Here is a 20,878-nt window from a genome sequence, read left to right on the forward strand (position 1 = left end):
TCCTATGTGCTCTCCTCAAATCAATGTATACAAGGAGTGATTTACACCTGTGGCCATTTCCCTCCTTGGGTGAAAGGTGTTACCTTGTTGTTGACAATGTACTAATGATCAATACCTGGAAGGGTTTTCTGTAACAGGAGATCTTTGACAGGTGCTCCACATCTGTTTGGATGGTCAATACATTGTGATAGATGTATTCAGGAAAAGCTCAGGGTGAAGATGCAATGAGAAGTCATCTGGCTGGTTGTCGCATTTGTTTGGCACCACTTTTATTGTTTAGAGAAAGTGATTGCTGGTTGTTTCCTCGTTACCTGCTTTTCCCCTTGTCAGTGGAATATGAAATTAATTGTCACTGCTGTGGTTGTATCTCTGCCCATGATTTTACTTGTTTAAATACATGTATGTTTATTATCAATTTGAAATTATCATTTGGCATCAAGATCAATGTGATATATATTGTATATTGTCTGTTTCCCAAGTTTACCTAAAAGAAGAGAAACATGAATTCATGTGTCTTGCAAAATTTCATTGTCTGTAAACTGATTTGTATACAAGACCCAAATGTCTTAAGCTTGATTCAAATTGATTTTTTTTTCAAATGAATGTTATAATACATGATTTATTATTCCAATAGGATGTTGCATATGTATAAATTGTATGCCAGTGATTTCATCTGTCTTGTATATTGAGCAGTTTGAATACTGAAGATGTACTGCTCCTTTGCGGCATGTGCTAGGAGAGGGCAATTCAAAGGCTCTGTAATATTTCAATGATAAAATAGTTACTAAATGTTTGAATTTTCTTTGTAGTTTTTATTGGTATCACTTTCTATTTCTCTTATATCCACAGAGTAACCACTCTCAAATATCAAATTGATACGAAATAAAGGTGTAGATTGATGAGTATTTCTTTGAAGCGCCCTCACCTTGCCTGCTCTTGTAAGGGGAGGTAAATGAGCTGATGCTATAAGTCATTTTTCATTACATGTTTTCAAATTAGTTTGTGTGTCACGTGCTGTCTTACCAAATCTTGTTGGAAAGTTGTTTGTGATGCTCCTTGCAGCATTCCGTGCTCCTTGCCCCCTGATTGTAGTGTATACAAGGTGTATATAACATCTGTTTGCAAGCCTTCTCTTATTGTAGTATACCCCTCTTTAACAGAGGTCTCTGGGCGCCAATAGAGATTTCCTCACTTGCTGATGTTGTGCTTCTACTCCTTTGACTCATTCTAACTCGTTCATATTCTGCAAATGCATTTGCATTTTCTTTCAATTTGTTTTGGACTTCTGTGGGAAAAGTTTATTTGTGAATTAACTACAGGCACACAGACAACTTTCACAAGCATATTTGAATTTTGAAATCTGAATAAAACAAAATTAACTAACTGACTTGGAAGCACCAAAAAATTAATACCCCCGCCCCTAAGCCTTAAGTATTGAAATTGTTCGTCCCCTTTGGGGTGGCATCTGTTAGTATATTTGGCCTAGAGGCATGAAGAAGCATGCCGCTTCTAGTTTCTAAGCATGCTATCCCCTCACCCCCCATTTCATATATTTGATAGAAATCATACATGAAAATCATGCATGATGAAGTATTGACAATAAAAATGCCATATAATTTATGTTGATTTGCACGATTTTAATGCATGCTCCTTATTTTCCTTGTGCATGCAGGGATTCGGTTTCGTAACTTTCGCAAATAGCGCGGATGCAGACCGAGCACGAGAGAAATTGAACGGCACAGTGGTTGAGGGACGAAAGATAGAGGTGCCTGCATGAGTATTTTACTATTTGTGGTAGCACAAATGAGACTCGCTAAGTATTCCTATCTACATTGTGCAGTATGAAGAAATGCCTGTTAAGTGTATGTCGTGTACTGTTGTAATGTCTTGTGCTTAGGGTTTTCCAAAATATCAGAATCTTGTTTCTTAAGAGATTTTCTCACTGCCTAGGATTTGTCAGCGTATTGTGGCAGCATTGAGTCCTGAAGATGGGTGACTAGGCCCCTTCTATGTAAATAGAGGACAAGTATGTTTGTCTGTGTCAGAACCATGCATTCCTATGCACGCCAATGAAAATTTCATATCAACTTTTAACTCTGCATAGCTCACATTTGTCTGGCATTTCTTGATGCTGTTTTGATTGTGTTTACCATTTTTAATGACTTTTTACGTGTTTATCCTTTATATAAGAACCTCACATTAGAGAAAGGTGCAATCTTCGGCTTCATTTCATTCCCTTAGTGGTAAAAAAGCGGAAAGGCGAAAAGTTGCGCACCTATGCAAAGATAAATGGGGGATTAACTGGTAGGTAGATATGCTAAAGTATGGTCACGTGATTCGTCGTCTGCCCATATTGTAATGTCCAAAGTAGCCATTCTAGACAGACCTTCTTCTCTGTAGTACTGAAAGTGATTAATCTTAGCTAGTATTTGGTTGATAGTAATAGAATAATTGACAATATTTGGTTAGTTTCATTGTTAGTTGCACATAATTCTGGTCCAACAGCCAAGACACACAAAGACTAACACAAATATTACATGGTAATGGTATGAATGTACAAGGTACTCTCACTGTCACTGTAGATATAATGTCCATATGGAAAAAACAATGGAAAAGTTCTTGTGTGCTAGTGTTTACAACAGTTCTACAGTATTTTAGTTTGAAGGAAGGAGGTCTGTTCAGATGCAGCTACTCATCATAAGAAGTGCTATCATGCTTCTTACAATGACCAATCTTCAGTGGAGACTTCCATCATTGTATGTCCAATGTCCATTGGTATTCATGCAGCTAAATACCCCCATAAATCTAACCGGTATCATCCAGTCTAGCTTAGTATGTGAGGAAAAGGGCATTCATGTTGACAGTGCACACTGCATGTATTTCCAAGGCAGGGTTTGAACAAGATATGTTTCACAGATCAATGCCAGTTTGAACTAACGAAATATTTTCCTGACAAATTAAGACAACTTGTGTATTTAATATCCCCACAAGGACTAAGCTTCCATTGTCTTGTAATTTGGTAATCTGTCTTTCTTGCTTTGGATTTTCTAGTTAAACGCGAAATAGCCAGATAGTTCCGACTTTTGTCCTGACGACTGTAGAAGTTAGACATTTGATCCGGTAACGAGAGAATTTGAGAGCTTGATTAAGCTGAGACTGCAAATCCAACTAGATAGGGCAATTTCCATTATTTGAGGGTCATATACATGCAGCGTGCACTTATCATAGCTTTCTTGGCTGGCTCCAACACCATCAGGGACCTGTTCACCATGGAAACCGAGTAGATCTTGACTCCAATCTGAATAAGAATTGACAAATGTTAGGGTTATGACTCCTCTAACTGGTGGTTGCGCTTTCCGCTGTAAACAGATGATATGCCTTCCTCAGCGTAATTTGTTTACTCAACGTGCATTCCACTTAAATGTAAAGAATTTTTAGAATTTCCTTTGCAAATTCCTCACTGGTGATCTGAGAGAAGCATGTGAAATTATTTCTGCAATGTTTAAAGCTGTTGTTACATTATGCAGCAAATTCATTCAGAAATGTCCAGATGTAAAATAATCTGAAGATAATAAAAATGACATGTAGAATGTTGCAGCAATATTGCTGAGTTCCATATTCTGAGATCAGAGGTCACTCAGTGGACAAAACAGCAAGCTGAACTGTATGCATTTTCCATTTTAACTTGGGTGCTGAGTGTCGGTATCCATGGGAACAGTTTGTTGGTTAGATAGAACTGGGTTTCTCTTATTTTGCTCCCTGACTGCCCTGAGGGTGTTAGCCAGATTTTGATGGAAAATCGGGCTAATTGGTAGGCAAGCAGTGGCTGCTACTGCAAGTTCGGCTGTAATGGAGACTGAAAGGTCAATTTTAGTGCAAGATTAAAGGTCACAGACTTAATTCAAAACATTGAATGATTCAAAGTTTATAATGATGTAAAAATGAATTTCACAATTCTTTGAATATTCCAAAATTAGAAAAAGCCCAATTTTCCTACTTTTTGTTGCTGATTGGCTGTGTGATACTTTAATATGTGGACCTGACATGGCTACCATTTTTTTCTGCTTAAATGGTAATCTACATACAAATTATGGCAGTTCATGGCATTTTCAAGGTAATTAATGAAATCATAATTGGCACTCAACAGAAAAACTTCATAAGGCTGTCGCCAATTATTACATTAATGAGAGCCAGCGTAAACTGTTTCTCCTTTGGTTAACCTTTCCAGTCATCATATTTCTTTCTGATTGTGACAGCTCAACTTTTGTAATTATATTAGTCATTTCAAAGAGAGCCATGCCATTCTGAATTGCCTGTAACACAATTATGAATAATTTTGTAATTATACAACATTTCAAAATTTCACAACTGAAATTTGCGAATTTTAAGATAATTTTAAGATCTTTTTCTCTATTAACTATTAAAGTGCAAAAGGCAATGAGGAAAGAGGTCCACATTATGTTTTGAAGATTTGTGATTTTTGTGACAAAAAGAATGCTAAATTTTAACGTTCCACAATTTTATGAAATAGGTTAACAATGCCACTGCCCGTGTCATGACCAAAAAAGCTGCTGCACCAACCATCCCCAATGGTAAGCGAGTAACCACGTTCTGTGTGGAGAGAGAAGGGTGCAGATAGCTACTAGCCCACAACAATCCAGTTCCTTCATATGCAGCAGCTTTTGTCAATGGAGTTTTATTGTCAGGTGTCAGCTTGAAGGCTATCCATGCAGTCCCACTACTTACCCAGTGCCTCGTGTTTCTTGTATTATATGTATTTTCAGTATTATTTTTTTCATTTCTGTATGGGTTGTGTCCACATGTAGTGGAGCCATCATTTTGCTGAGTATATTCCTGCAAGGGTCGTGGAAATGAATGGTACACAGATAAAATGCTAAACTGGGTATCCTCTTAACAAATTTGAATCATTCAGAACTATTGTCATTGTAATTTGAGTCACATCATTCACTTGATTTCGCAATTATCTTGGAACATGGATGTTAACAAGCTGAAAAGCTGTAACCATTACCATTGGGTTTGAAGTTTTAATTGGATACCCAGTTTCAATGGATGGTAATTTTTTTCTCGAATGATGTGATATGGCATTTTTTCTAATTAACACAATGCGCGTGCTTTGTCACTGCATACATAAGACCTGCATGTGGACTGCTGGATGTGATGATGGTAAACTATCTGCATTCTTTTCCCTCCACATTGTCAATTGAGACACGTAACCTTGATTTCAAACATTGCTCACCGGGCTCATTTGCTGAGCTGCTTTAATGCCAAAATCTAATTTATTAGCATCCCACATCCAGACCAGGCTAAGAAGGTCTCTTGGCGTGGGTTATTTGTTAAGCAGATTCCGCAGAGAGAACACTGTTGGCCTCTGTCCAATTGATTTTGCTACTGCAACTCCAAAATTTATTGATTTTTTTAAGAGAGCTCCTTCAGCGTTTGCACATTTGCCTGAAAGGATTATTTGTAACCAATTTATAAGAAAGGATATTATCTGTACTTAGTTCATATTCAAAAGGATGTATTCAGATAAGACTCTGACATAATCTGATTGTTAAATACTTTCAGACTGTAAAATTGTTATTTGTCTTTAGGGGGCTCAAAATTGTAGATCACTATCAATTTACATACCCTCTACTCTAGGAAATGAGCTGTGTGAGCATTCGTGTAGCATAAGTTACACATGGTTATCGGTTTTAGTCAGAAACTTTTCTGTTTATTCTTATTAGGCAGAACGTCCAGCACAGTGTGATTAATACCATACAATCATTTGTTTGCATGGGGATTCAAGAAGTTAGCTGAAGGGTTGCATCGTCTGCTGGGCTGGTCAACAACTTTAAGGGGTTAGAAGATGCCCTCAGCCCCAGTCCATTAACCAGACCCACAAGTATTGATTGTCTCGGTCCCCCTTCCATAGGGAGCATGATTGCCAACTATTAACTTCACATTGTTCCTCAAGCTCGTCTAATAGGGACAGTTTGGGAGCCTTGTTTTAGATATCCCTGAAGGGGAGGTCACCATAGTCTTTGTTTTGCCGAAGACGGACCCCTCGTTAGGGTGTCTACAACATGAGTGAACAGCCATGGGGAATGTGATGCATTTGGGATTTGTGAAAACATTGATGATGCATATGTGATGAAGATATGCCGTGCTTGCCCTACAAACAGGCTTCAAGTTATTTGTAAATAATGCTCACTGTGGAGTGACGTAACAGTCGTGAATCCCTGTAAAGTTTTATTTGCTTTTTTCTTGAGTGGAAAACAAAATACATGGATTGGATAGATTTTAGCCTACTCTACCATAATGTTTAGCAGTATGTGATATTAACATAATTCCTGACAATTGTTACGTGAAGCCTGCTGAATGGATCAATTTTGAAGGCCTGTAGCCCACTTTGTACATAATGAGGTAATTGTTTGGAATGGGAATGGCGTAGAGTAGGGAAAGTGTGCATAACTGATCAAAAACTGGTGACTGTATGAAGTTTGTAGTTACCCTCCCTTTTTCAAGTTACTATCATCAAGAAGAAATAATTTGGTTTGAATATTTTAGTCCATATTTGTATTTACATGTTGCCAACAGTATTTGTATTTAATATATATGTAATTTTTTACATTTGAAAACTAAAAATTGGCTTTGTTAAAATATTACTCTATGGTTGATGGTAACTTGAAAAATGAATGTTAATGAGACACTGCCCTTTTCGTCAAACATTCAGTGCATACAACATCTTTATATAAAACATCAAAAGGATGGGAGGAACCTGGGTATGTGAAGAGTCTTCAGGGATCTAATACATTTGTGACCATGGCCATTTTCAGCTGCTGCGCTCCGAGGTGTCGCGTTGACGCGAGGTCGGGCTGCAGCTGCAGGACTAGCTGCACGTGGTGCTTACACTGCCGCAGCTGCAGCAGCTGCAGCAGCATTCAGGCATCCTACTCCACTAGCTGCTACAGCAACAGCATTACCATATGCAGCGTGAGTAACTGTTCCCTTCATAAATGTGACCCAGCTTTGTGCTCATTTCACGTCATTGAAATTGTAAGGCAGATATCTTAAGCGTCATTGTCAAGACAGTGAACGTACCATCATAGCATAGATGATGCTATGACCTTCTCAAGTTTCTTTTCCACAATCTCTTTAATGTTAACACAGATTTTCATATTCTTATTAGAGACTTTTATGTTTGGTGCTGGGAGATTTATGGACTTTTTTGTTCATGAAAATACAAGTTCTTTGCATATAAATTTCTGGGTTCGTATATGATAAGGGAGTGACTGGGTTCTTAAGACAAGCAATTATGTTTCAGGGGAGTGTACCAAGACCCTTTCCTTGCTACGTATGATGCTGCAACGGCCAGATATCAGGTACGGATTGTCATGGAAACAACAGACCGTAGAAATTGAGTTATTCAAATGGTTAAGTAATAATCAGTAGGTGAATATTCTATTAATGCTGGGTTCTGATTTGTTGGGCATCAGCCAGGTGTAAGCTGATTATGGACATACATTTGTCATGCACTAAAATAACAAGTTCTTCGTACTTGTGTGGAAATGTTTTGGTTCATGGGAACATAGCATTGAAAGACATCTGGTTAAAGTCTTCCATTGATCACAAAGTGGTTCTTTCTTCACTAATCACTAATCACCTTTCTTCACTGGATGTAGTATGCTTTTCAAACCAAGCATGGTATTTACTCTGATATTTACAAGGAGGTAGACAAGAATGTTAATTTATGAAAACTTAAGATGCTTGGGTTTTTTTCACATTCTGTGTTATTCCTTTACAGCTTTCAGACAAAAGCAGGGAAAATGAAAAACAGTTTAAATGTGTTTTTAGGTCAACAATACAGTCTCAGAGAATGTGAAAGAGCAAATGGTACCATTCTGTGTATTTGATGTTGTGTGTTGTGTTACAGTTGGTGACAACTCAACCATACGCGGCAGCCGCAGGGTACCCAGGAGCTGCCACCAGATATGCAATTCCAGCTGTTGCCACAGCTGCAACATACCCTGCAGGGTAAAAACTCCTCCTCTTCTCTCTCTCTCTCTCTCTTCCCCCCCCCCCCCCCCTCCCACACACACACACACACACACACTCTCTCTCCCCTCAGAATCATATGCTGACATTAGATAGTGCTCAGTTACACTGTCTTTCATGAACAGAATTGTCAGACTGACTAGTTGACATGGAACTTCCAGTGCCATGTCATCAGCTGTCTTTTCATTGAATGTTAAGGTCCAGGTAGCACTTTGATGGAGCCTCGTGTATAGCCATCTTGTGACGTATTCGGCAGGGACTAAGGCTTCTGATGCATTTCAGAAATATGTTTAAAAACGTAATGTTTGCATTTCAGAAATATGTCTAAAAACGTAATGTTTGCATAGATGTTTTGTGAAAAAACTTGCAGAAAAAGCACAATAATAATATATTTGGTATTTTATGAGGGGTCAGTTACTATTGACAAATACAATTGTTATATTAACAGGACATTAAAGTAATCACAATGTTTTCAGTTATGGAAGAGAGTATGCCGCTGATCCCTACCTCGGACATGGTATTGGCCCTGTCACTGGATATGGCGTAAGTTTACATGGCGCTTTTATAGCTTTGGTTCTAAGTGTATAAGAGTTTCAGTTATAACCAGTAATTATGCATCAGTGTTCAAGCCATGTTATTTTTGCAATGTAAATGGTATGGTTTGAATTCAGTCGTGCTTATGTTTGCATTTCATTTTGTTCTGTTCTCTTATTTCTTACCATTTTTTTATTATTCCAATTCTGTCATCTGCTGATGTGCAGAAACCACAGTAGTTAAAATGTCATCTCATGCTTATGTTTATTCTTTGATAATTCTTTGAGTTTTCCATGTTTACAACATATGCAGTGACAGTACATTGTTTCATTTGCAATGTATTGGAAAATAGTGGTTTCCATTGCGCATGCTTAGTATAGAAGTAGAATGTTGTTATTAGCTGTATTACAAAGCTAGAGATCCATTATAATGGCCAACTAATTTTGTGATTGAAATGAAAAAATAGGGTATTTATTTTGTAAGTAAGATTAAGCATTCTAGGGAGCTGTCCAGCAAACAGCGACTCACTCTCATTCATTCCTCAGTGTCCTCAGTGGGGTCTTATTGATGTCCCAGGGCTATCTGGCCATATTATTAGAATAATCTGAAATATGAATCTGTTTTTAGCAGGTAACTGAGATGGGTGTGCCCCTTAGTCTAACATCCGATATCTTCGCACAGCGCGAGGTAATAAATGTCATATTTTGGGAATTGACTTCCCATATCAAGTAAAACAAACATCCAACATATAAGGTGGTATTTGCTACCTAGAATGCATGCAGGACTTCCAAGTGATTTTTACTCAATATCTCACACAATTTGTTTCTGTCAACAGGCCACAGTCTACCGAGGAGGATACCAAAGGTTTGCACCGTACTAATTCGGGACATCTGCAAGAAGCATGAAAATGGCAGGGACTGAGGTTAGTCATGGTACATGTCATGTGACATGTCATGTGACCAGAAGAGGCTGAAGAGGGGATGGAGCTGTGACTTCCAAATGCTGAAACTTGACATCTTGTGCAATGGCTGTTACGATTCAGCTGGCAACCTTTGCTTTGCTGTTTTCAATGTTCCTGGGAGGCGACAACCTCGGAGCCTTGTTATCTCCACACCATGGAAGTAGAAATGACCGAAGGTGGAGCCAGAACTGTGTAAAGAATACTCATACTGCAAGCTTTATTTTTGAACAAACACATCTAGTCATTTGTACATGTTATGTATCTACTTTTACCTCTTAAGTTGTTATTTTATTTGTACTATGTTAGAGCTACTTGTGTTACTCAGCTGTCCCGAAGTCAGCTTCGCCTATTCTGAACGTGCTATGGCAGACGAATACCAGTCATTTGGTTTGCTGTTGTCTTGCTTGACGGAAGTATGCATACTCACCATAATGTTGCTTTAGAGAGGGACAATTTCAACAAAGACACCTTTATTTTTTAGCCTGTCCTATGCAGACCTATATAATTTGGGTGCGAAGTCACCAATCATGCTTTATCAACTTCAGTAGATGTTGCTTTCTGTTGCCTTGTAGTTTTGGCTCTTTCAACATGTTGTACAAAAAAATCCAAAATCGAAATCCGTTGTGAAAGTTTTGTAAAACTGTTGAAAAGTCCCTCCTTGTTTCCGACAATCCTCCATTGTTCTTCATTATCTGTTCTCAGCTGTTCACTTCATATTATCACTGAATCCTAGTCTTCTCACATTGTACATATTCATCTTTGCCAAAAAATTTGATACACGTCTTACACTCACAGCCTGGTGCATAGACCTAGCCGACATCTTCTTGTTCTTCTGTTGCCTCAAGCATTTTAATGAGCATTACTCTGTTTTTAAGTGTAAATAATCTTTAACGACTCATTGTGGGGTATAGATTGGGACAAGGGGACTTCAAGTGCTGATCTGTTGATGAATCTCAAGTATTATAGGACCATGTAATATGGAGTGAACAAGTATATATTCATCTCATACCTTCACTTCACGGATAGTCGTCAGTTGGGCCAGTACTGGCATTGACAAACTTTGTGTCCATATGGACTGCTTCATATATATATCTGCCCATATATTTGACTCCACTTAGCGGTGCCCTGTAGCACCAACACACAGACAGCTGTGTTTTTGCAGTGCCAGAGTGTTCCAACCAGGTAACACAATCGTGCAATGTTGAAACCAAGTCACTGTATAAAGATATGTTCCAGTAGTCAGTTACCATTATCCCGAAGCTGGGATTGGCTTCATGGTGAGTGATAGTTTGTCGTCAAACTTCTTCGATGCCAAAATAGATCATCCTACATTACCACAGGATATCGACCTACAAGTAATTGGAGCTTCTTACTGCCCAAATAACAGTGTAATAACAGTGTGCCCATCCTCCCCACCAAGCTCTTGACCTTGTTCTGCTTATAGAATATAGTCTGTAGTGTTGTTTAGTGAAGCCAATTTCAAATCATGATGTCAAGAAATTTCTTGAGCTGCCATGGTTGGGCACATGGTTATTTTGTGATATATATTATGGACAATATATGCACAAAACCGTTCATACAAATTGTAGTAAATCATTTAGAGATGTAAGTCAAAATTCTGTATTGTAGCATTTACACTCCATTATCTAGTCGATATTTTCTACCCCATGTATGTGCTGTTTTGTGCATTGTCATTGTTGCAAGGGCCATTACACATTTTCTGTTGGATCAGATGTGAAAGTCAGAAAACAAGTTGTCCACGTCTTCAAATCTTATTTATATCCTTATCTAATCTTTTGTCTTGTGTCGTGTCTGTCTTTGTGTGACTTTCACATTTGAACTGGAAATGTTGAAGGGCAAAGTTGCGATGTGGTCCAAACATTGCAGGGTTTGCCGACAATGAAACCATCAGTAGTTCATTCTGTAAGTAAACATTCAGGCTCTGTTACACTTACAAACCTTTGCCAGTACCAGATTACCAAAAAATGTGTATTTATGTTGTAATATCATGTGAAACACCAAACTTTAAAGATACCATTTGGCAATCAGTACTGATTTAAGAATTTCAGATGAGAGGATTTGTGAAATTGGTTATTGGGTGTAGATTCTATGGTAGTGTGCAAAGGATGTGTAAAAGTAACATAGACCCATTAGTTATTGTACCATAGGAATGTATGAGAGATGTATGTATGAGTGAGTGGAGAAGAATTTGTCACGAAAAGATTGGTGCTAAGATTGAAAATACTTGTTGAGGTTCCAATATTTCTTCCTCGTTGCAATTCAAGTAACAGGGTGCTGGAGAATCTTTGTTAAGGTCAATATTGAAACATTTGGGTCTAATTTCAATTACAAACATTATTCTGAAGCATTTCCTTGCCAAAACATTCTTGCCTTGATTACTTTTTGAGGAATATCAAGTGCTGTATGTAACATATTGACTATTTATGATGGAGATTGGGGTTCCATCATTCTTGGGTTGTCTGCCCTTGGATAATTCTGCCCAAAATCTCAATTTGATATATTGAAATATAATAAAAACATTTCTTTGAAAGAAGGCATTTTGTTTTGAAATTATTCATAAATGGGTTTTCATTTGACATTTCCTGGATCATTAACAGATTAGTCAAGGTTGGACAACTCAAATATTTTAGTCAGCACTGTTGGTTGAATGAGAGGTAGATGTTAACACTGAAATACACTTTCCACGAGTTGTCAAAATAAAATTGACAAGTATTATATTACAGTCTTCCAAGAAATATGAATGTTCCCTCTGAAACTGTCAGCGTTATCAAACTTTGCTGTTCACTAAATTCAAAATCCAGAAAACTGATCTAGTGTTGCGTATATGACAAGATTCCACATGATCAAGGGTAGGCAACTCTGTCTGAATGCGGTCACCCAGGATTTGCTGATCAAATTCTGATTGTGGAAAAAGTGTGTCCGGTTTTAATATCTGCCTTATTGTATGCCATCGTTCGAAGTTGAATTTATTGTTTCACATTGAAATCTCAGTTTTTTAAAACAGTTTGAATTTCTATTGCCAATTCTGTTTAACTATTTATTTATATGGTTTTTGCGCATTATACGCAATTAAAACATTGAATTATTAAAAATCAAAAGTTGAATCTATTTACTTGATCAATCAAGAAATTGTGTACTGATGTGATCTGTGTTTGTAAATGTTCAATGTCCTGTCGATGTAAATCTGTGGTTAATATTAGGACTGATGATGACTAGATTTGGAATTCCTCCTAATTTTTTGATTGATCACCGTTTTGCATCATCTCCAGTTAAAATACTCCTTGGTTTTTCTCTCAGCCCCAAATAGTTTTAGTTGTGAAGACTTTGTTATGTATTATATGTGCATTTGAGACGTTATGAGCTAAATCAAAACAAGATCAAATACTGAAAACCTGGGCAGGTTGGCAATAACCCTTTTCACATGTTGGCACAACTCCAAATTGTACAAACAGTCCCAAGATGACTAACACCAACATAGATTTAGTCACTTTCAAACCAGAGCTGCAGCCAGCCAGCATAGTACCGCTGTCACAGGCCAGAAAGATTTTCGATTTGTCCCGTCTTACACAGTCCATATGTACATATTTCTTAACGACCGTAAAGATCGTTATTGGAATGGTTTAGTTTCTATCCTTTGTTTACATGGGTTGTACAGCTCCATGTGCTGTGTCATCGAAGCCTTATGGAGAGCAAACAATGCAGCCATAAATTTGAAATGTAAATATGTATAGTCGTAAACCTTACTGTCCAGAAGAGGAATATTTTGTAAAACAGAATTAAGAACGAGCAGTCTCTGCTTATTAATGAATATGCACATTTGTTTACAAACAAGATAAAAGACTAGTCACTTGATATGCAAATTAGCCTGTGGCAGTGATGTTATGCTTAGTCATTGCTATACCGGGGTGTGAGATATTAGTAAGTAAAGTGTTTAAACTTGGGCTAAAGAATGTTCCTGCTGACCTGTGAAAATGCTATTTCAGTCTGCCCTGTAACCTCCTCAAACAGGGTTAACGGTAATACAGAAACCCCTTGACTGTGTTTGTGCATGAAAATGGGTATGTTCCTCATGATGGTAACAAGTCTTGTCAAGTCTGCTACCTAAACTCCACGGCGGCAGCCATTACTCCGCCAATATAGTTCTTCCATGGTGGCATGGCATGGGGCGCATGCAAGGCATTTTGTCCTACCCAACATGACTGGGTAGGTGTGAATGGAATGGTTGGTTGATGGTGTTTACATACTGTGCGAAGTCATATTCACATTGTCCTAGTGTGAGATTATTATTTTCCATAATGCCTCACTTCGAACGAGGTTATTTTCTCAGATAGATGACTGATAGCAGTATGCCACAAAATATGGAGTACAGACAGAAATTTTTTTTCTGAAATGTAGCCAATTGACTTGACTTGGAATGAAGGACAATATTATATGTGCATGTCAACTGCTCAATTTAGGAGGGAAAAGGTTTTTTAAATTGCATTGCTTGGAGATCTAAAGTGTCTGATTATCTTGTGGCATATTGCTATGTGACCTTGACATTGGTGTGTGGCATATGGTTTACCTTGCATGATAAGTGCTACTGTACGAGGCTGCAATCAAATCACGTGGCATGGTGTTGGTTTTTTAACACCATGGTCCTTGTTATGTCTTACTATAACATTACTTGTATGAATAAAATAGTATAGTGGCTCTTTGCATTATTTATAGTATTACACAATATTGTCTTGTAGACTTGCAGTACATTTGTAGTAGCTATAGAATTTGTTATTGTGCAAACAATGAAAACTTTTTTACAGTTCAATATGACATAAGGATAATAATCAACCTTACTGTAGTAAGTTGTGGAAAACGTATATATATATATTGCCACAATGTTGCCACGGTTTGTTCTGTCAATGTGCTTTTAATCGAGTGTAGAATACGATGCCCATATTGCCTGTTTTGTGTATGTAGTGTAATTTGTCTGATGACTCCTTGGCTTTCTTTGGTATACTCTCTGCACTTTGACCTTTCATATAGCACCTTTTTTCATGCAATAAACAGTTCTTTCTGACCATCTAGCACTAGCATCACTAGACTTGTTGTGGTGTATGCATGCATGTTGGAATGCCTCTCCATCAATGTGCATGTCGAGGAGGCGGGGAATGGGGGACTAATATACATGTCTCCATGGTAACCATGAAAACTAACCTGCATCATTTTCTGAAATGTGGTAACTTCCCTTTGCATTTCAGCATACATTGTATTTTGCATGAAACCATCTCTGCCCATTGAATACTGCAGCTGCAATAGACTATATTAGGTTGTAAAAAGTCACAGATAAATTAGATCCGATATTATTTGGACAATATGATCAGTAACACTAGACAATTCCCGTCTCGAAATATTGTATCAAAGAATGAATTTTTCTCATTGTTAAATTCAACTGAAAGAAATTCTTCCTTACTATATTATGGGGATATTTTCTTCAGAAATGAAAGTTTCAGCAACAAAGTTCATTATGTGCATAATTTGTTTGAACACCTATTTTGAAAATCTGAAAACATGTAGTTAGGTTCTTTGACGGTTGGTTGATAAGCTGCAGTATGCAATGTGTTGTGAGTGAATTTTACTTCTGTTGTCATGGTTGTCAGAGGCAGCCATGCAAGGAAGGAGTGTTACTGCATGATACCACAATTGCATGATGTGAATCCCTATCCACTGCCATCCAGCAGACATCATCACCTGATGGGCAACTGCCCTTGGCGCCATAATCGGCCATTATGATAAGTATGGCTACTTGAATAAGATATTTCAGGTTTTAAAGTCATTGTTGGTTGAAGAAAATGTAATCCTTTGATTTATTCTATGCAACCACTGTTACAAAATTGAAGGCGCATCATATCCTACTCTTTAAGACATCTTTCCATGAAGGCTTTGTTGTATGTATGTGAAAAATGCATAGAAAATGTAGTTAATATTTCTCAAAAATATAAGGTACAGGTGGTCACACTCTGAGATGATAACGTAGATGTATTGAAGACATTCAAGAGTACTTTGAAAGTATGTGTGAAAAACAATTAATTGAAAATGTTCATTTCAGTACCTAGTTGAAACTAAACTATTCCATCATTACTGAGAGAAATATATGTTAAAAACATAATTATTATCACAGAAAGACAATTGTATTGATGTTATTGAGTACAGGACTAAAATATATTCATCAGACTATAAATAGTTTGTATATTCCCCTTAAACACAAACAATTCACCTTAAACACAAACAGAAAGATGTAAGTTTTGTTCTGGGTTCTCAGGGAAAAGCAACATGAGGGGGAATAAATGACCATTTTTTGTTTTTCCATTCACAAAAACTGCAATTTGTGCTGACAGGATAGCTTGATTGCTTTCACAGCATACTGTAGGGAAAGCAGAGGTCATTGCTGGAGATGTAGTATTTGTTTGTTCTCATTTGTCTTTTTGCCTCCTGTTCGAAGTTTTACAGATGTTCAATTAAAGATAATGTTACACTTTTTTATTTATAGGTTTGCCAAACCCAAATGAGATGGGGAGAGAGGATTCTGATAACCTTAAATTCTTCAGAATACACTAACTTTATTGACTTGCCAAACTATGTGTAGATGGTTTTGTAGGCAGACAATTAAGGAAGGTTCATTAAACCTTACCATGTTACAGTAATCTTTAATCTTAAAATGTTACAGTATTCTTTAAAAATATCAGGTAAATCATATCTGAAACATCCTCACACAAAAAATTAGTTGATTAAAATACAAATGCAATCTTAAAACATAGACAAGAAATTCACTAATTGAATGAACAAGTAATCTGTTTGTGAAATCTGCAATTCTTAACATAATGTAATATTTGTAAGTTAAAACATTACCATGGTAATTTGCAACAAAAGTATGAGTTAGTAAAATATATGTTATGCTAACATATCTAGATTTGTAAGACCTAATTAATCAAAATTATGGGGTGATGTTTCTGATTTATGAATACAAACAGCCTAAAAGTAATCTAGCTGAAACACCAGGTGGATGTGTTTGCTGGTGGCAGTGAATGGGAGATCTAGATGTAATAGCCATTAACTTGTTGCTTTCAGACATTATGAATGCACATGCATTATCAAACATAACAGAGTTACATGAATACACAGCTAATGCATACAGACAAACTCCAACACATAAACATTCACAATCACTTGAAGATATTAGAATCTTAACAATATCCAAGATACTCCAGTACATTAATCACTTTCAACATGAGCTGAATTCACTTGGAAGCCCAGATGAGATATATCTTGGAGCAAGATTCGTTTCAGATGGCTATCTGAGCATTGCCTTCTCTGTCACAATGGCAAACAGAAGGTGGTAAATAAACATCTGCCTTCCTGAATCACAAATAGATCCCTCACACAGACTCCACATGTTAAACATTGAAATTACTGCTCGTACGTCCTCATTAGCCACAAGAAACATGTGATCAAGATCCATTCTGTTTATTTTATTGTGGTGCAAGAACATGCATATTTCATATGTACCTCAGACCTTAATTATTTCTCAGACTGCTGTCTGGAACAAGGCTCAGGATGAGTTCTGTGTTGTGGTCATAGAGCAATGGCTGTCAGTCCTATTCTTGTAAAGACTTAACACGTTCCTAGCTCAGATTGCCTTGTAGATCAGGGCAAAGGCCAGTTCTACAAATCTACTTTGGCACCAGTGTTCTTGTCAATTGAGGAAGTACTTTACAGAACCTAATTTGTTTTGTGGAATGGGAACAGGGGTAATCTGGTTAGCTTAGAATCCTCCCACTGGTCAAATTTCAAGCATATGTGATTCAATTAAGCCTTTTGCAGTGAAGTAAGTACAAGACCATTAGTTATCAGAAACTATTGATTCACCCCGTCTGCTCACTTTGCTATTTGAGCACAGCTACATTCATGCAAAGGAAATCTTCTGAAGGCACCATACTGGAACTAGACATTTTGGTCTTGTCTTCAATTATGGAATTCAGTTGAATTATGGAATTTAAAACATTGATGGATAGTGTACTTGCCTTCCAAAACTAATGATTGTTTGACCTTAAAATCAAGTTTTTTTTGTTCAGTAGATGAAGTTTGGGACCAATCCCCATTAGACCATCGTTGTGCAGAGACAGTTGGAAAGATCAGTTTGGGAAACGGGGTCAAGCACGTTCACTGGTTTTTTATTGAAACAGGGTAGCCTAATGGTTAGAAGGTTTGCTTGTAATGCCTGGTTTCAATTCCACAGATGGATACAATGTATCCATTCCATATATTCCAAGTGTAATCATACACATGTATTGTTGGTCCAAATCTCGTGAAACTCATGACAGAGATTATGGATTAGATCAGGGCCTCCTCTCCCGGAGCACTAAGGTGATCGAAAGTCCCGAAGGTAACCTTAGTGGAGTGTTAAAGAATGGGAGCTATGGTTAGCCATAGTAAAAGTTCCTTCATGAAAGGAGCCGATGGTCTGCAGTTATTGTAAGAGATGATCAGGTGTTCAGCTCATGTAGGTTGATTTATATCATGCCCAGACAGTGGATTTCTTCTGCTCAGAATATCAATCACTGGATTACAATCCTGATCCCATTATTTTATGTTTGCTCTCATGTAGCATGAATATTGCTTATGACAGCTTTATCAACATACAGAAAGATCAGTTATATCTGCAGGCACAATTAGCAAACCCAGCAGAAGGGACACACACTATCTTGTATCCAACTATAACTAACTTGTTTTCAACACATATGCAAAATTGGCTGAAACAGTACACGCTTCCATGCTGCTGTTTATGGTGTTTCTGTGCATACTGTCATCCCACCATGTTACATCTCAAAGCACAATGAAGGATTCAGGACTTGAGAGTATGTGCAGATAACCATGCTTCCGCTTCGTTTTGAGAAAAGGTACCAACTGTTGGGTTTGTGGTAAAAGGGAGATAACCCACTATTTGAGTTGTTTTTAAGCGCAAGGACACTTCAACTCTAGGATATCTAAAGAAATCAACTTACTCCACTTATTTAGTGATCATTAAAAAGTGTTAAAGTGAGGGAAACAAAACCCTAATTCTATTCTCAAATACGGGCTTGCTATCCACTGTAGTTACATGTAGAACGCAACGTCACAGAAAAACAGTGACGTCATGGCATTCTTCATGACGTCACATCCTGACAAAGTGACATTTTGCTCTAGGGCATCGTATGAAAAATATGATTAAAAAATACAGCTCGATCTACCACCATGTATAGTGTAATAAAGCACACTTTCGCCCTGAACTATGAAAACGTTAACCCCCTCGAGGCCGAATGTTTTTTTTCAGGCGCACATTTTCGTAAGGTTTGAAAAGTGAACTTTGTGCGAGATTTGCGCTCACGTGGTCCTGGATCTGCGTTCGGCTAAGAAATTGCACAGTAATGTAGAATATTTAATTTCCCATCCGTTGGTATAAATATAACTGCGGCTACCTCAGGGGTTTGAGAAATAGACACTGCTAAATGTTGTCCAAATTTCTCCGTTTTTTATCGTGCACCAATAAAAGCAGTCTGCTACGATTTTTTACTAATTTGGCATCTTTGCTGAAAGTGTGAGCGAAGAAAATACAGCTTAATATCTGAACGACATAAGTGTATATGAAATGGGTGTATGTGCTAATGCATAACGTCATACTCACAAAATCAAAAATGACCTGCGATAAATGTCAAAAATCGATTTTCTTCTATGACGTCAAACGTCTACAGAGAGGTCATGCACGTATAAAGATAAGACGGCATGAGTCGGCTGTGGTTTACATTAGGTCAATGTAACTCAGATCACATGGAGAGAATTTGCTGTGGATACGGACAGTATATTTTCGTTATGTTGTGTTCACAGTGAACCAAACTATTCCAATACAAAGTTCCCCAGTGTGAGAGGATACATTTTGGTAGTTTCACAATTTGTAAGAAAAGATGCCCATGTACTACATCAGAAAGCAGGTAACAGCAATTTGGATGTCCCTATCCGACACATAATTCCCATATTCACCTGTTTGTGTAGATGTATTTTGATTAATTTCGCATCATTATTAACGAAGTAAGAGCCACATTTTCAAATGTAATGAAATAATTGAAAATAATGCGACATTTTAGTTGACGTCACGGCATGTTTTGTGCATTTTGTGGTGTCGGAAAAAGACGACTCTGGTTGCCGATCAGTATACGTGTATATCTAACCTACTTTCCACTCAATGTGTAAGAGATCTCAGCTTCTGTATCAGAATTGAACACTTTTTAGCCAAAATATAAAATGAATGGATTTACCACTGAAATAGTGTCCTGAATATATCAACAATTACACGGTTCAACACGCGCACCCGTCTAGCACCAATTTAGCGTAAATGAAAATTCACAACACCTTAAAATTCATTGAATGTTCATTTAGGAAATATACCTTTTTTCTTATGATTATGAAATTATTTCACTTCATAAGTATGCAATGAAAGGTACATAGAGATCGCTTTTTCAGTACGGAAGTATTAGAATATGGGCGTAAGGTTCGTCCAAATTAAGACATGACCTGGTTTATATATTTTTAACAATGTTCGTATAAATATTGCTTGAGTTAGATATTCTGCCATCAGATATATTTTAATCGAATTTGAATTGACTTTATTATCGAAACAAAATGATATTAAATCATAAAACGTTTTTGACAAACTCGCATCTGGTCAGTCAATATTCATACAATGTAATTGTTTTGTCTATAAAAACGACACAAACCAAAACAATGAACAAGACAATTCCTTTAAGTATGTGTGCCTCTACATTTCATAAAATGTACAAATCATTTTCATTAATATTTATCAGTTTTACTTATAAGTTGGAATTAAATCGCTGTTTATTAACATGTTCATATGAAACTGCAATATTTGTCCGAACGTATCGAATATTGTACATCACGGGAACTAAGCACGTGTTGCAGTAATGGCTACGTGTAATCTTCCAACACTTATGTAGAGGCTTAATGTGGTATAGTACACTTACTGAGTCGATTTCCCATGTAAATATTATTCAAAGAATCAAAAGCTTTCAAAGACTGAAAACGCATACCTTATATCCACATATGATGTGGTGTTGAACATGGATATGTATAGATACTGAAATCAGTTTCATGAAAAAATATCTGAACGATGCTCAAAATATACATCACAATACTAAAAGTGCAATCGGAATGGTATGGCCATTGAGTTTACTCTTGTTCAACCGACCTTCACCTCAAAGAAATTGCCTAATGTGTGCA

General features: G+C 37.2%; 1 protein-coding gene across 10 annotated transcripts in view; it reads left to right on the plus strand.

Annotated features, from left to right (window-relative positions):
* The window catches only part of LOC137283661 (RNA binding protein fox-1 homolog 2-like), a 95,673-nt gene extending 81,407 nt beyond the window's left edge, over positions 1 to 14,266 (plus strand). For 5 of the 10 annotated variants that reach the window (XM_067815281.1, XM_067815288.1, XM_067815287.1 and 2 more), the window contains exons 5-12: positions 1,673 to 1,765; positions 4,532 to 4,592; positions 6,840 to 6,996; positions 7,328 to 7,385; positions 7,937 to 8,037; positions 8,535 to 8,601; positions 9,220 to 9,279; positions 9,428 to 12,666. In XM_067815281.1, the coding sequence (XP_067671382.1) occupies positions 1,673 to 1,765; positions 4,532 to 4,592; positions 6,840 to 6,996; positions 7,328 to 7,385; positions 7,937 to 8,037; positions 8,535 to 8,601; positions 9,220 to 9,279; positions 9,428 to 9,472 (642 nt within the window). In that variant the 3' untranslated portion in view covers positions 9,473 to 12,666. Of the gene's footprint in view, positions 1 to 1,672; positions 1,766 to 4,531; positions 4,593 to 6,839; positions 6,997 to 7,327; positions 7,386 to 7,936; positions 8,038 to 8,534; positions 8,602 to 9,219; positions 9,280 to 9,427 lie in introns of all 10 variants that reach the window. The other 5 variants (XM_067815283.1, XM_067815284.1, XM_067815290.1 and 2 more) reach the window with 3 other exon arrangements.
* The last annotated feature ends 6,612 nt before the right edge of the window (positions 14,267 to 20,878 follow it).

Source organism: Haliotis asinina, chromosome 5 (assembly GCF_037392515.1).
Source record: "Haliotis asinina isolate JCU_RB_2024 chromosome 5, JCU_Hal_asi_v2, whole genome shotgun sequence".
NCBI lineage: Eukaryota > Metazoa > Mollusca > Gastropoda > Lepetellida > Haliotidae > Haliotis > Haliotis asinina.